The following is a 14,853-nucleotide window of genomic DNA, read 5'->3' as shown; positions in this document are numbered from 1 at the left end:
CTGATTACCTCCTTCTGTCGTCCAGTGTGGTCACGCCTGAGCACTGACACTTTGGAAATCGATGATTACTTTCGTGGGCCATTTGCTTTCCTTTTATTTGCTCTGTCTACTACAACTAGGATACTATACTGGTTTTAGAAACTTGTGTCTGGGTAGGTTATGCTATCTCTAAGTTTCCCCTCCAGATAGTAAAGGGGTGTTCTGTGTGACATACCTCTTCTAAAAGGGGAGTAGTGAAGATGTCCAGTCTATACCCACACCCAGGGTATGGGGGGGGGCAGAGGACAGAAGGAGAAAGTACATTAAGGAGAGAAGGAGGAACCAGGAACAGTTAGAGACCAGCAGCACGATCACCATGAGAGCAGGGTGAGAAATTCCCCTGGAAGCTGGGTCCTGACCCAGCCCCCTCCGTGAGAACGTTCAGAAACCAGAGCCGCTCTCAGGGTGGCTTAGGGGCAATACCACCAATGACCAGCAGGAGGAGCCAACTCTGGGATCCTGACCTGCCCCTGAGCCCAGCACCCACAGAGGACCCTCAACGGTCCCGCCTTCTGACAGTGGTGGAATTGGCTGCTTCGTGGCCACACATCTGCCTCTTAGAGCTGTCCTTCCTCGGGCCCCTTACCTGTACAGCCCCGCCTCTGTCCTCAGGGTCTACCCTCCTGGCCCTCACCCGTTACATGACTTTGGGCAAGGGTCCTACTTCTCTGACCTTCGGATGTCTTTGTGGTGAAACAGGGCTGGTACCTGTCTGCTGTGGGGACTCAGCAAGGCTATGCACGAAGGATGGTTCTGGGGATGGGGGCTGTCCTTATCATTACTGACCAGAAGGGCTTGGGCTCTGGCCACCGGCCCGGATGCGCAGAGCCGTCAGATTGGCGAGCAGCCGCTGGAAGTGGAAGGGGGGCAGCGGAGGGTCCACGTCCTCGGAGGTCTCCTGCAACCTGGCAGGGGAGGGGGTCAAACCAGATCCCGAGGCTGGGGGCAGGTGGTGCCAAGGAGCCTCCAGCAGGGGTGGAGAGGGCGGGAGGCCCCAGACCACAGGAGGATCCAAGTGTGCCCAGACCTCAGGGACCACCCTGACTGCCCCACCCCACCGCTCAGGACACAGCAAGACACATAAGACACTTACTCAAACCTGAGCCGTACTTCCCCGGGCTGCCCGGCTTCCGGGGGCCCGGAAAGGCTGGAGTGCTGCAGAGTCAGGGCCAGGCCCGCCCCTTCCAGCCTCAGCTGCACGGGGAGTGGGGAGCCCCCGGGGGGGACCCAGAAGGTCAGTGTGAGGGGCTGTCCGTAGCTGAACCGCTGATCTCCCAGGAACTTCTCTGAAGACAAGAGAAGGCTTGTTTTCACTTACTTAGCTTGATTTCCAAGATTTTAAGTGCCTACAGTATATTGATTTTATTGACAATTAAATATTCAAACAAGATAAAGCTACAGCACGGAGAAAGCCGAAGGCTCCCTGCACAGCAGACGCTGAGCGCGGCCACCCACACCCCCTGCAGGCCGGCTTCATGGCCCTGTGTCCCTGCAGTAACACAGGGCCCCACGCCTGGCCTACTGCTCTGCTGTCACCGTCTCGAGCTTGGGTTCTGTAAGAGAAGCCTGATGGGACAATGGAGTCTCTGGAAGCAAAGCAGACACGTGCATCGCGCACAGTGGTGGCACCCAGCCGTCCCCGTCCCGATCTGTGCTCACAATACCCCACCAGGAGCTGCTGGTGGCCCCACGCGTGGGGGAGCTTAGTGGGGCTCAGAGCGCGTACAAGGTAAGCCTGCTACATGTACGGCTAAGCAGAGGCGCTGACCGCCCCGAGGCCACGCTTTCCACGGGCGTCAGAACATGCTTCGAGCAGAAAGACGGCGGTGGCATTCTAAGGAACACAGAGGAGCCAGGGGCCCTATCACGGCCTTCCAACTGCTTCAGCTGAAAAACCCCCACGTGGCAGGAAAGGGCTCCACCGGACCCTCCCTGCTCTGTCTCCCTCCTGTGTCCCGGCACTCACGAATCAGTAGGGGGCAGAGCGTGTTGCTTGAACATGGTGCATGTCAAGACATGAAATAAAAATGCTTGAATCCGTCCACCTGCCTCACCCACTGCACTGTGCCCAGCACAGGACCCAGCAAAGACTTCTTAAGCAAAAAACTTTTTCTTAAGCCTGTCAACAAAGCAGCCACGGAATAGAGCGTGTTTTGTGCCCTCGGGCCTCTGAGCTCGGAGCACCTGCTCCAGGACGGGGGTCTTAGGACCCCTGTGACGTCTGCTTCCTGCCTGGGTGCTGTGGCCACAGAGCAAGCCAGATGTCTGTGCACCATCACTCCAGCCCTTCTTGAAGAGGGAGGTCAAGGGCAGGACTGGGTTGGGGAAGCCAGTGAACCTGGAATCTGGCCCCAGGAGAGCTAAGAATGGACTCCTGGATCCTGGTTCCAGGTCTGGTACAGTTTCCAGGAGACCAAAGTTGCCCTACTTGGTGGGGTGATTCAGAATAATCTAGAACTTGTTGCTTCTGCAGGAATCCCAGGACCCTGGAAGGAGGGTGCCGTGGCCTGACAGAGTGAGAGGCTGATGGGAGGTATAAAGGGGTTTCTGGGGCCCTGAAGGAGTCTGGTGGCAAGGCCTTGATCAAAAAGCGGGGGGCGGGGGGGCCCCCAGCAGACCCTGCAGGGCGTGTGGTAGGTGGAAAAATGGCCCCCGAAGATATCCATGTCCTGATCCAAGGAATCTGTGAATGTGCTATGTTGCATGGCAGGGGCAATTAAGACTGTGGATGGGATGAAGGCTGTTCATCAGCTGACCTTAGAGTAGAGAGATTATCTTGGATTATTCACCTGGGCGCAGGGTAATCACAAAGCCCTCCCTGCACAGAAGAGGGAGGGAGTAGAGCTGGTGTCACGGAGCTACCACAGGGAGAGACTCCCGAAGACGAGGAGGGGCCTCAAGCGGAGGCCTCCCGAAGCTAGAGAAGGCAAGGGAACGGGTTCTGCCCTCGAACCCCAGCAGCCCCGTGCATGCTGTGCTTTTAGCCCCGGGAGACCCATTTCAGCCTTCTGGCCTCCGGGACATGGAGAGAATGTATTTGCATTGCTTTTAGCCCCTGGGCTGGTGCTCATCTGTCATAGCAGGAAATGGACGTGGGGCAGTCCCGCCCCTGCCTGGGGTTGGCAGGTACCTGGCAGCGTAAGCTCCTCTTCATCTGCTGGACTCAGGAGGAGCCCCCTCGGGCTCCATCGTGCAGGATGCTCTGGGCCCCCCACACTTCCGGTCCGCCAGCCCTGGGCTCCTGGACAGCAAGCAGACACGGCCGGGTGAGGCTCTGGAGGGTGGCCTCCAGCCCCCCTTCACACCCTTCCCAGGGGTGCACTGATGGCCCCCAGAGGCCTGAGCACAGCCTGAAACAAGTGACCGGGTGTGTGGGGGGAGACTGTTCTAGAAACAGGTGGGCGTTGGGGGGGAGGTGAGAGCCAGCTGGCGCTAGCAGATGCTCTGTGCTGCCCACAGCCAGGCAGCTCAGAGCCCCCACCCCGGGGTCAGGATGGGGGTCTTAGGGTGGGAGGTAGCCCCAGGAAAAGTGGGAAAGCTAGGGGTGCTGGCTCTGTTTAGGGCGAGGTCACACCTCGGAGCCTGCCTTGCCCCTTCGGTGGGCTCTGAACACAACGTAAGGACACAGTCTGGAGACCCCAGCATGGGGCACTGGGACATTGGGGCCATCTCCAACAGTACTGGACTTTTGCTCACCCGAGACCTCACCACACCTGTCCTTTGAGAGGCATGAGTCATTAGCCCTACTGCACTGAGGGAGGCCACCGGGTTAGGAAGTGCTCAAGCTGGGATGAGAACCCAGACCTTCCCATCCCCAGTCCTGCCCACCCTCCCTCTGGTGACGGCACTACACCAAGCAGAGTCCGGCATAGCACGAGTGACCTCAAGGGAGCAGCTGGGAAATGGGGTGGAGGCCCGACCCCTGGGGCGCCGGAAGGGTGAGGAGGGAGGGATGAAGGGAAAGAAGTCAGAAAGAGGAGGTCTGCAGCTCCTGGGTGCTAGACTAGGTTCTGCCCCGCACTGGCTGTGTGACCCTGGACAAGTTACTTTGCCTCTCTGAAGTTCCTTATCTGCAAAATGGGGACAATGGGGTACTTATGGCCCCAGCAACAGTTCTCAAAGTTGGTCTGAACACCCCGGGAGATCCCCGAGCCTCTTTCAGGGCGCCCACGAGGTCGAGCTAACTTCTTAGTAACACTAAGAAGAAATTTGCATCTTTCATGCTGTGTCTTATCAACACACGGTGGAATTTTCCAGAAACTGCAAGTCATATGCTAACACAACACACTGAGCTCTACTAATCCAGCTGTAAAGAGATGTGTGAAAGTACACGAGTGCTCACCCCTCTTTTTGTCTTTTTGAAAAAGAAATATTTTTCACAAGCTCATATTATTTTGTTATACGTTTATTATAGTAATTTTAAAATGAATTAATATATAACTATTTTTAAATAACCGTTTTCATTTCTAATACAGAAAATACTCATGGAAACTACCCACGTAAAGAACGGTGCTTGGAGGTCCTCGGTAATTTTCAAGAGCATGAAGGGATCCAGGGACCAAAAAAGTTTGAGGACTGTGGCCTGAGGGTCACAGCGAGGTACACGAGATCCTGAGACAGACGGACCAAACCCAGCGCCGGGCTCAACGTGAAAACAGAAAACGGTACTGTTCTTAGGGTCTATAAAATGAGTCCCGTCTGATGCTAACACCCTAGACCCCCTGCCAGGTGACCTCAAGGCGGGTCCCATCTCAGTCCTGTTTTCTGCGCAGTGTCCAGCAGAGGGCGCACTGCCCCCGTGTCTGGGGCGCCCCAGAGCTGACACCCATCTCCTGCCTGGGGAAGATGCAGGGGTGGGGGGAGTCTGTGGGGGCAGGGCAGGGGCCCCTGTAGGCTGTGATTTAATGTAGAGCTCCACCGCCCTCCGGCTCCAAAGATGTGCGTCCACACAGCTACAGTCGGGACCCAGGGCACCATGGCAGCCCTGGACCCTGCCCCCAGACAGCAGGCCAGCCCAGTAGCTGAGAGCAAAACTCAGGAGCAGACAAACCTGGGGGCCAACCACTAAATTCTGTGACATACCTTTTCTGGGCCTCAGTGGTCTCATCTGTAAAATGGGAATAACAGTACCTACCTTCCAAGGACTCTGGGTTCCCATGCACGTAAAGAGCTCAGCACAGTGCATGGCACACAGCAAGTGCTCAATAAATATAGTCCAGGGGATTGAGCGTGAATCCCCAGCACTAGGACATGTCAAGGGAGGCCAACCTTGATAGACTGATTAGAAACCCCCCACAGGGTCTAAAGGCTGCCCCCAACCCTGCTGGAGGCTAGGGAGGGAGCCAAGGTGTGCAGGTAGGTCCTGGGGAGCGCTGAAGGGTGGAGAGGGGCACATCTTGCATGGTGTGTGTGTGTGTGTGTGTGTGTGTGTGTGTGCCCGTGGGAGATGCTTCCCCTGCAGCCTGAGGCTGCCCCCTCCTTCCCACCCCTTCCCCCAGCACTGCAGGGTATCCCCTGCCTGGGCGGGGAGCAGACCCCCGGGGAGGTTGCTGTGGGGGGATGAGAGGCGCTTCCTACCCTGGCGGAGGTCGGAGAGGATGTGGTGCTCCCGAAACTGGGCAGCGGCCGCACACACCTTGGAGTGGCCGTAGCAGAAGCAGCTGGTGCAGCCGGCCGGGTTGTGGGGCTGCAGGTTGAACGTCCCGGGGCGGCATCTGAAAGGAGCACATGCCCCCGGAGCGGGGGTGGCAAATGAGTCAGGGAGGTTCAGGGGATCCCAGCTAGATCAAGGTCAGAATCACTGGGGACACTTCAAAAAATATATATATATATTTTTTCAGATTTACCAGAGTTGCAAAGATCATGCAGGGAGTTCTGGGGCCTCTTCACCAGCTTTCCCTCATACCAACACCCCAAGTTGCAAGGACGCACTTAACCACGCCGAAACAGTCACGTTAGTTCGCTGATTTACTAAACTCCCGATCTGATTAGGATTTCTGCCCTTTTCCCACCAATGCCAGTTTCCTGGCCTGGATCTGATCCAGGACCACAGCCACCCCCCCCCCCCCCCCTGTCTGTGCGGTATTCTTGGCATTCACGACCTTGACGCTTTTGAAGAGTAGCGGTCAGATGTTGTGTAGAATGCCCCTCAATTCGGTTTCTCTGATGCGGTCTCATGATTAGACGGGGGCCATGGGTTTGGGGAAGAAATAGAGGGGAAGTGTCCCTCTCGTCACATCACATTGGGGTAAACGACGCCCCTGTGACGTCACCGCGAGTGTTGACCTTCACCGGCTGGTCAAGGTGCTGCCCGCCCTGCGCGCTCCTGCACCGCAAAATGGCCACATTCTCGCCATCAGAACAAAGTCGCTAAATGCAGCGGGCAGCGCGGGGAGTTAAGCCCCAGCCCCCGGAGAGTGGGGTCTTAAAGACGTGTGGACACACGCTGAGACCACCACAGTAATTACCAAATATTTTGCAAGGGAGATACTTGGGGCAATGCAAACATCCTGCTTCTCCTTAAAATTCTGCCCAGTTAGACGGCTCTTGCCCGTGACCGTTACTGTGAAATTCGAACCGATTCCCTATTTCCCCCCTTCCTTCTACATTTATTATTTAGAATTCTTTTGCCAGGAAGAGGTGTCTTCCGTGCCGGTATATTTATTTTCCCCTCATCTGTTTCTATCAGTGTGGACTCGCGGGTATTTATTTGATTCTTTGGGTTATGATCCAACACCGTCATTATTTATTTTGTTGTTCAAATCGTTCCAGCTTTGGGAGCTCTTTCAGGTTGGTGCTTGTGTCCTTTTGACAAAGGCCCCCATCTTGGTTTAGAGTTTTTTCTGTTCGTTTCCATCTGGTTTTGTTTTTCATTAAGCACTTCCTTGCTCTCTGTGATGACCAGACACTCTGGGCTCATCTGGCATGGTCCCGGCCCCAGCCCCGGAATCAGCCATTTCTCCAAGGAGCCCTGGAGAAACCTTTCACAGACTCTGGTCTGCACCTGGGGGCTCTGTGTGAGCTGGCCGGGGCAGACGTATTGGGTTCGTAAGAAGCCGTCAATGACCCCCCGATGCCCAGCCAGCTCTGAGGAACACATCTCCTCAAGCCGCCCCATTTCACAAACAGGCGAACTGAGGCTCAGGAGGACCCCCTCAAGGTTCTCTTTTCTTCTCCCTCTTCCCCTCCCGTGCTCACTCTCTCTCTCTCAAATAAATAAATCTTTCAAAAAAGTATAAACAGTGTCGAAACCTTCAGATAACTTCAAGGATGGCAGACCCATGGTGCTCCAGGAAGGGGGACAGGCGGTGAAATCACCCAGGTCCGTACGGACCCTGCCCCTGCTCCTCTCCCACCACAAGCCCCGAAGTCACTCCCAGCAAGCTGAGGGTTGGGTCGGCTCACCCACCTGTCACACAGGTGGCCTTCCACGTTCTCCTTGCAGGGGCAGCGTCCGCCATGGGGGTCACAGGTGCCCAGGCTGCCGGCCGCACTGCAGGCGCAGGGTCTGCCAAGGAGATGGGACGGTAGGAAAGGTATCCGATGAGCGGTTCTGGAGGGAGGCTAGCCCATCCTCCTGGGAGGGAACTTCTCCATCCTTCCCCATTCCCTAGAGGACCAGGAGGCAGGCTGACCCAAGAGCCTGCCGCCTGGCTTTTACTACTCCCACCTTGCCAAGGAAGGGACCCATCCACTCACCTGAAGAAGGATCCATCTGCCGACCCACCCACTCATTCACCTGTACATTCTTCCAACCACCCATCCATTTATTCATCCTTCCAGCCTTCTATCGATTGACCCACCCACCCATCTATGCACCTTTCCATCCATCCATCCATCCATCCATCCATCCATCCATCCATCATCCATCTATCCAATTATCCATCCATCCATCCAATCATCCATCCATCCAATCATCCATCCATCCAATCATCCATCCATCCATCCATCCATCCATCCATCCATCCATCCATCCGCCATCTGACAAGACATGGTTCCTGCCCTCACAAAGCCTACAGTCAACTGAAGACTGACAAGCAAACAGGTAGGTGCTGTATTTTGATATGTTCTGTGAGGAAATGCGAAAGGCTATAGGTACACCAAGGAGCTTGGGGTAAGGGACAAGAGGACAGGTAGAGGGAAGAATTCCTGGGGGAGTGATACCTCGGCTGAGAGCTGTAGAAAGCAGAGGGGTTTGCTCGACAAGGCCAGGAGAGGCAGGGGGTTGCAAGGAGAATACTCCGGGGTAGGAGCATATGCAAAGGCCCAGCGGCCTGAGAAACCCTGGGGAGACACGCAAGTTCCTGTCTCATGGCCAGAGTTGTGCCTAGACTCACTGAATATTCTGTGGGGGCATCCAAGACTCCCCATCCAGCCCCAATGCATTTCCTCTGCCTTTCAAATACACAAAGAGCCTGTTGTAACCAAAGCCAAGTTCGTTTAAGTGTTTCTGAGATTCTAAGAGCTTTATTTTTTCGGTCATGGGTGTTTCTCAATCAAGTGATTGGGTTAGACCGGCATGTTAGACCCCTGAGGTCTGGACCCGGGGAGCCCGTCTGTCTCTCTCCCCTTGGATGCCCCAGCAGCACCGCAGACTCAGTCTCCCCCCGTATTGTGCTCCCTGTCGTGAATGGCCTCCCTACACCCAGGGGTAGGGGCTCAGCCTTCACCCCTACTTCTTCTGCTCCCTGATGATCACCTCCTGCCAACTCTGCCTTCCAAGGGGCTCTGCAATCTGTCCGGTTCTCTGCCTCTCTGTGGCCAAACCCTAGTGTGAGCTGCCACGTCTCCCAGCTGTTCCTGCTGCAGCCTCTACCCCAGCCTCCAACCTCATCCCACTCCTGCTTCGTGCCTGTCCACAGCTCCTCCTGAGGCCTCCGAGGCCCCTCGGACCGTCCTCCTCTGTGCACCCTCCTGCCCTGTACCCCCCGCTCATCCATACTGAGCTTTGCCTTGCACTTGCCTCTGAGCCTTTGCATGTGCTCTTCCTCCACCTGGAACACCTGTCCCTCTGCCCTATCTTGGCAGCCCTCCCTTCTCAGGCCTCACACTAGAACTCCGTGCCTCTCGTGGGAAGCCTGCCCTTGACCCCCAAGACCAGCCGGGCTTCCATGGGACTCATGGCCTGTCTCACAGTTTCCAGGGACTGAGTGTCTCTAGTCCTTGCATGGGACTGGGGGGACTGGGGTAAGAATGAGACGGAATGACGGACAGAGGGATGGAAGGAAGGAGGGAAAGACAGCTACTATCCTCTTCCTCCCACTTCCTGGCATTCATGTCCAGTCCACCAGCTGTGCCCTGCGTGGCCGTCCACACCCGCTGCCCTGGCCGCCTCACCTGCAGCCTCCCTCACTGAGCGAGTGGAACCCGGGCCGGCAGCGGTCACACTTCCAGCCCGTCACCGTGGGCTTGCAGACGCAGGTCCCCGAGGCGTCACACTGGAGGCGCAGGGAGCCTGGGGGAGGAAGGGCACAGGGCAGCGGGGGCCCCGATCGGGGCAGGGGGCGGGGGCCAGGAGGTGGGGCCTGCTACCTGCCGGGTGGCAGTCACAGGGCTGGCACAGCGTCCGAGGGCTCCAGCGATAGAAGTCCTCCTGGCAGCGCTCGCAGTGTGGCCCGGCCGTGTGGTCCCGGCAGCGGAGGCAGCGCCCGCCGTGGCCCGTGCTGCGGAAGAGCTCCCGGTCGAAGGCGCACTCCTCCGAGTGGCCACTGCAGTTGCAGGCTGTGGGCAGGAGGCAGGGGGCGGCGCGTGAGTGGCTGGCGCCCAGCGGTGGGGGAGGCTGGGCCCATCGGCCTCCTGGTGATGAAGGAGCCGGCAGCTCCAGGAAGGTCCAGGATGAGTGCAGGCCCAGCTTGATCAAGGATATAGAGACCAGTCGACTGATCTTCCCAGACAGGACTCTCAAGAGCAAAGGGGGCCCCAAGACCCAGGACCCTCCCAGGAGAGCCGGACACACCATCCGCAGGCACGGATCACGGCTGGCCACCTTCTGGAGTGGCCGTGTGGCTCACTCCTAGCTGTCCCGTGGATCCTCTCAGCCCTAAGAATTGCATAGACCTGGCTCCTAGTGACCATGAGGTTATTCCGAGGCGGAAATACAGGTCACCCCTTCACTCACTAATTCATTAAAAAAGGAGTATGTACTAAGGGTCGCTCCGGCAGTCTCAACTCCCATGGTGAGCCCAGATTGGGGGGCCCAGCGAGTAGCACGAACAGGGCTGCCCACTGTTTGACAGGGGCCAGATGCAGCAAGCAAGTGGAAGTCCTACAGGCAGAGGGCTGCAGGGAGGCTCTGGGAGCTGAAGGAGGGACCCGACGGGCTGTCCTCAGGGCGGGGGGAGTCCCAGGCAGGAGGTGAGGGCCACAGCATAAACCGTGGACAGCCAGAGAAGATCTACCCAGTGCTGGGCAGCTGGCAGGTCACCTGATGGGCCACCTGACGGGACAGGGAGGGATGTGGGGGCAGCTATGGGGTCAAGAGGTCAGCAGAGCCTGATCCAGGGAGGCCAGACAGCCATGGTCAGTAGACTTCACTTTGGAGCAAGGCCAGCTTTGGGAGGGTCCGCCAGGGGCTGGGAGTAATTGTGCTGGCACTTTACAAGGGCCTCAGGCCGCGGGTGGAGCCGGGTTGGAGGCTGGCTAGCAGGGCAGGGGGAGAGTCAGGCCTGGAGAAGGGGTGATGGGGCTGGGACCAAGGCAGACTACACAGGATACAGTCAGGTGGGCTGGAGGGACCTGGGTGAGGCCGAGCTCAGGGCTGCCTGCGCCGGGGGGTGGCAAGCGGTCAGGCACAAAGCCCCGGCTTCCCGGCTGATGGTGGAGAGGACAGAGATGTGACCACTGGGCAAGGACATGACAGAAGAAGTGGTCTGGCTTTTTGTGTCCCCATCATGGAGACAGCCTCAGGCTCAGAATGGGTGAGCCAGCCAGCACCGCCTCCTTGGCCCCAGGGAGGGCTTCCTGGTGGAGGCAGGCCAGTGAGGGCAACAGAACCCCATGAGGACCACGGTGGCCCTGGGAAGCTCCCGCAGGCAGCACTACGCTGTTCACAGGACAGGCTGTCCCCCTCCCCGCCCCAGCTCTGGCTGCCAGCAGTCGGGATCCAGGGCCCGGTGATGGCCAGCTACACACGGGGAGCCCAAAGCAGTTCAGGTGACTATCAGGGGGGCAGGTCAGGGCTCGGAGCCCTGGGAAGCTGGGGTGGGGGCTGGGACTGATGGTGACGGACAGTCCCAACCCCACTGTGTGCAGCCCCACGTCCCCGGGGAAGGTATGCCGGCCCCATCCTCTCTAGCCTGGCTCTGAGGTTCTGTGGTCAAAGCCACATCACATGGGGACCAGGACATCAAAGGCTGCCTGGGGGGCCGTGGGAGAGGCTGGGTGGGCAGGTCAGCACCCCCCAGGACCTGGGGCCTTCTGTTCTGGCTTTCATTAGCAGCTGTAGTGGGAGCCATTGAAACAAAGAACAGCGGGGGGGGCCTTCCCAGCCCTCCCGCCCACAGCCGCTCAACCTGGGGATTTGGTCTGGGGGATCGCTTTGTGCTCTGTAGGGGCAAGACGGAGGAACACAGGCCCCCTCCCGCTCTCTCCCCGCCCCTCCTCATCCCTGCAGCGACAGGGGGGCTTAGCATCAGGAGCAGCCCCTGCTGCCGGGTCTCAGGGAGTCTGCTCCCCCGCCAGAGCCACGGCCTCTGGCCTCCGGTGCCCAGAGTCCCAGGACACTCACGCACACACTCGTTGGCAGCCTCGGCCGTGCCCCGGGCCCACGGGCGGTCCTGGAAGAAGGGCAGGCAGCGCTCGCAGTCGGTGCCCGTGGTGTTGTGCTGGCACCGGCAGACCAGCCGGCCCGCCGCGTCGGGACCACACTCACTGGCGTGCCCGTTGCACTTGCACCTGGGGGAACACGGAGATTGGGGTCCAGAAACTGGGGAAGGCACCGTCAGAGGAGGGGCTCATCCAGGTAGCCCCTGATCCGGCCGCTCAGTGACGGAGCTGCAGGGAAGCCCTACTATGAGCCCGGGGGGGCAACAGTAACGGAAAGCTGGCCACGCTGCGCTCTTCTGAGCTCCGGCCGCGGACAAACCCAGGGTCTTCACGAGCCTGCTATCCTTCCCATTCCACGGGTGGGGGAACTGAGGCACACATAGGCTATCCCAGGCCAGCTGTTAGGAATGGCAACATTTGCGAGGCTGCTGCTGCAGGAGTCCTAGCCGAGAGGGACCCAGAAAGAAGTCCTCCCAGTCTCCAGGTGGAAGGTAGGGCAGCCCCCAGGCGGGGTGGAGGAAGGGGGCAGCCAGCGAGTTGCCTCACGCAGTCCTCCTTCGTGTCTACAGGGGTGAGAAAGAGGTCGCTCCTTACCGAGGACGGCCCCCAACTCATCTCAAGTCTGCGGTGAGTCTGTGCCTCTGGGACAGCCCCTGGGGCCCGCGTCCCACTGCATCCAGCTGTCCACAGGGACAGGCGACTGGCAGAACTGGGCAGACACAAGTGAGCCCGTGGGGCCACCACGACGTCCAGCTTCCAGCCTTCCTCTGTGCCGCCCCTAACCAAGCTTATACCTTCTTGTGGGAGCGTCCCTGCTGCAGTGGGAGGGACCACCCCCGCCCCCATTTCACAGATGAGGAAACAGAGGCTCAGGCCACGAAGGACAGGTGCTGAGTGGCCGGGCTAGAATCTGCCGCCTGCTCTACTCCACGCAGACCCTGCGCCCCCGGACACGCGGTGGCTCCCGTAAGCTACGTTCCATGCTCCGCACTCAGTGGGTGTTAGGAAATTGCTGACCGCTGCCAGCACCCCCAGTGTCTTCTCTACTTTGGGGACACAGGGCTTGGGGGGGGCACAGGGCATTGTTTCCTCCACGGGAGCCCCTGGTAGGCAGGGAACGCCCCAGCATTTCTGGCGGGGTGAGGTGGACACCAAGCAGTCTTGAGAGATGGTGATCCCTGGTCTTGGGACAAGGGACCGCCCATGTCCCCGGGGAGGTCTGCAAACACCACCCTCCTCCATGAAGCCCTCTGACCCCCAGGGAAAGAATGAAATTCTTCTAGGCCATTGTGGGACTCAGGGTACCAGCCCACCTGCCCCCCAGCCAGCTGCAGGCCCGAGGGTGGTCTGGCTCTGACAGCTGGGGCCCAGATGTTCTCTGGCCCGAAGCCCCCTGACAGCAGGCGCTGGAGCTTGCCACCAGCCCGCCATCCATGGAGAGCGCCTCCTCCCAGTGGTTTGACCCAAATCAGGTGTGCGAGTGGCAGGGGAAGAGGCGCAGAGGGGCCCTCATAGACACCCCACCTCTCCTTCACTCCCAGCCCCAGCGTGCCCCGGAGGGGGCAGACACTGCGAGCGCAGGCAGCTGGGCCCTGCGTTCCCTTTCTGCACTTCTCCACCTCTCTGAACGCCACCCAAGTGTCCCCGCGTTCCAGAAGCTCCTTGCTTCCCACCCACACAGGCCATCACCCCCACAGCAAGCTGACTTCCCATCCCAGACAGCCTGCAGACCCGCAAGCTTCTCTCTGCCCTACCACCCGCTTCCACGGCCACTTTCCTAACGTTCTCTGTCTTCTCTCCCCTTCTATCCTTCCACATGTGATGTCAGGGGGTTGGGGCCTTTTCAAACCCTGTGACTACCCTGGCCAAATCCTTCCACGGCTTCCCACTGCCTGTGGGACATGAATGAACTCGGTCCATCTTCCAGCCTTGTCTCCGGACGCGGCACACATGGGCCCTTCTGCCCCGGATGCTGGCCTCCTCCCACCTTGGCTGGGCCCCCCGTCTGCAGAGCAGTCTCCCTGACCGCCGGAGTACCCTGCCCTGGCCCCCATCCTCGTTACTCTGGGGTGCGCGGACATGTTCCTTGGAGAGTAATCTGATTACTGTCTACCACCCCCTTGAGGTTGGGGCGGGAACACCTCTGTCTTCCTCTTTCTTTTCCAAGAAGGAAGCCCCCAAGCGTTCCTGCTGACGACACCGTGTGTGCCTGCCCTGGTTCCACAGCCCGCCACGCGTGCCCAGTACTGGCGGCCACGCGGGAGACAGGCTGGGGATGTTGAGGAAGACAAGGCCTTTGCCCTTAGGGCAGCCCCGGCTTCCCAGAGAGCAGAGACGTGCAGCCAGCACCAGGGGTCCAGACAGCAGAGCCCAGCACTTCCCACAGGAGAGAGGGGGCCAAAAACGCAGCCCCTGCTCACTTGGGGCCCCTTCCAAGTAGTCGGCCGTAGGGCTCTGGAGTGGCCTGAGCTGTTCGTCTGCACGGAGGTGCCTCAAAGTCTTATTAAAAACGTTTGGGTCCCCATGAAGCCTGACCATGCCCAAGGTTAGCAGGAGACTGAGGCAGGAACGGGGTGGATGGGCTTCGTGGTTTGTAAAACCAGGAGTGATGACAGGAGTAAAGCTTTGTAAGCTTCAAGCCCTGCACCTGCCCGTGTCATCCCTAACCAGCTTGCCTTGGAAAGAAAAAGGAGGAAGGGGGGAAGGGAAAGGAACAGAAGGGAAGGAAGGAAGGATGAGGAAGGGAGGAAGGGAAGATGGAAAGGAGGAGGGGAAGGAAGAAGGAAGGAAGAAGGAAGGAAGGAAGGAATGCAGGGAGGGAGGACAAAAGCGAAGGGGCAGGGACCCCCAGGTGGAGGGATCAGAGGCGTGAAGGTCTCACCGGTCCCGCGCACGGTGGTGGAAACAGCTGATGCAGGAAATGCAGGAGCTGGGATGGGGCTGGGCCATGAAGGCCTTGAACGCCGGGCCCAGGGCACCAGGATCCTGTCCCCCCCGACCCTGAGAATTCTGAAATGGCTCCTTCACCTGCCACAGCAGCCACTGGCTGAC

At 58.9% G+C, this 14,853-nt stretch overlaps 1 protein-coding gene across 1 annotated transcript in view; it reads right to left on the bottom strand.

Annotated features, from left to right (window-relative positions):
* Window positions 1-14,853, bottom strand: part of LAMC3 (laminin subunit gamma 3) — a 56,821-nt gene that overhangs the window by 22,975 nt on the left and 18,993 nt on the right. The window contains exons 4-11 of the mRNA XM_040632076.1: window positions 11,765-11,931; window positions 9,571-9,759; window positions 9,376-9,493; window positions 7,448-7,546; window positions 5,617-5,753; window positions 3,170-3,280; window positions 1,133-1,325; window positions 826-944 (exon numbers count right to left, since the gene is read on the bottom strand). Of these exons, the coding sequence (XP_040488010.1) occupies window positions 826-944; window positions 1,133-1,325; window positions 3,170-3,280; window positions 5,617-5,753; window positions 7,448-7,546; window positions 9,376-9,493; window positions 9,571-9,759; window positions 11,765-11,931 (1,133 nt within the window). The remainder of the gene's footprint in view (window positions 1-825; window positions 945-1,132; window positions 1,326-3,169; window positions 3,281-5,616; window positions 5,754-7,447; window positions 7,547-9,375; window positions 9,494-9,570; window positions 9,760-11,764; window positions 11,932-14,853) is intronic.

The sequence above is a fragment of the Ursus maritimus genome, unplaced genomic scaffold, assembly GCF_017311325.1.
Source record: "Ursus maritimus isolate PB19 unplaced genomic scaffold, ASM1731132v1 scaffold_17, whole genome shotgun sequence".
NCBI lineage: Eukaryota > Metazoa > Chordata > Mammalia > Carnivora > Ursidae > Ursus > Ursus maritimus.
The sequence above is the reverse complement of the archived record's forward strand: the minus strand, read 5'-3'. Positions and strand labels throughout refer to the sequence as shown.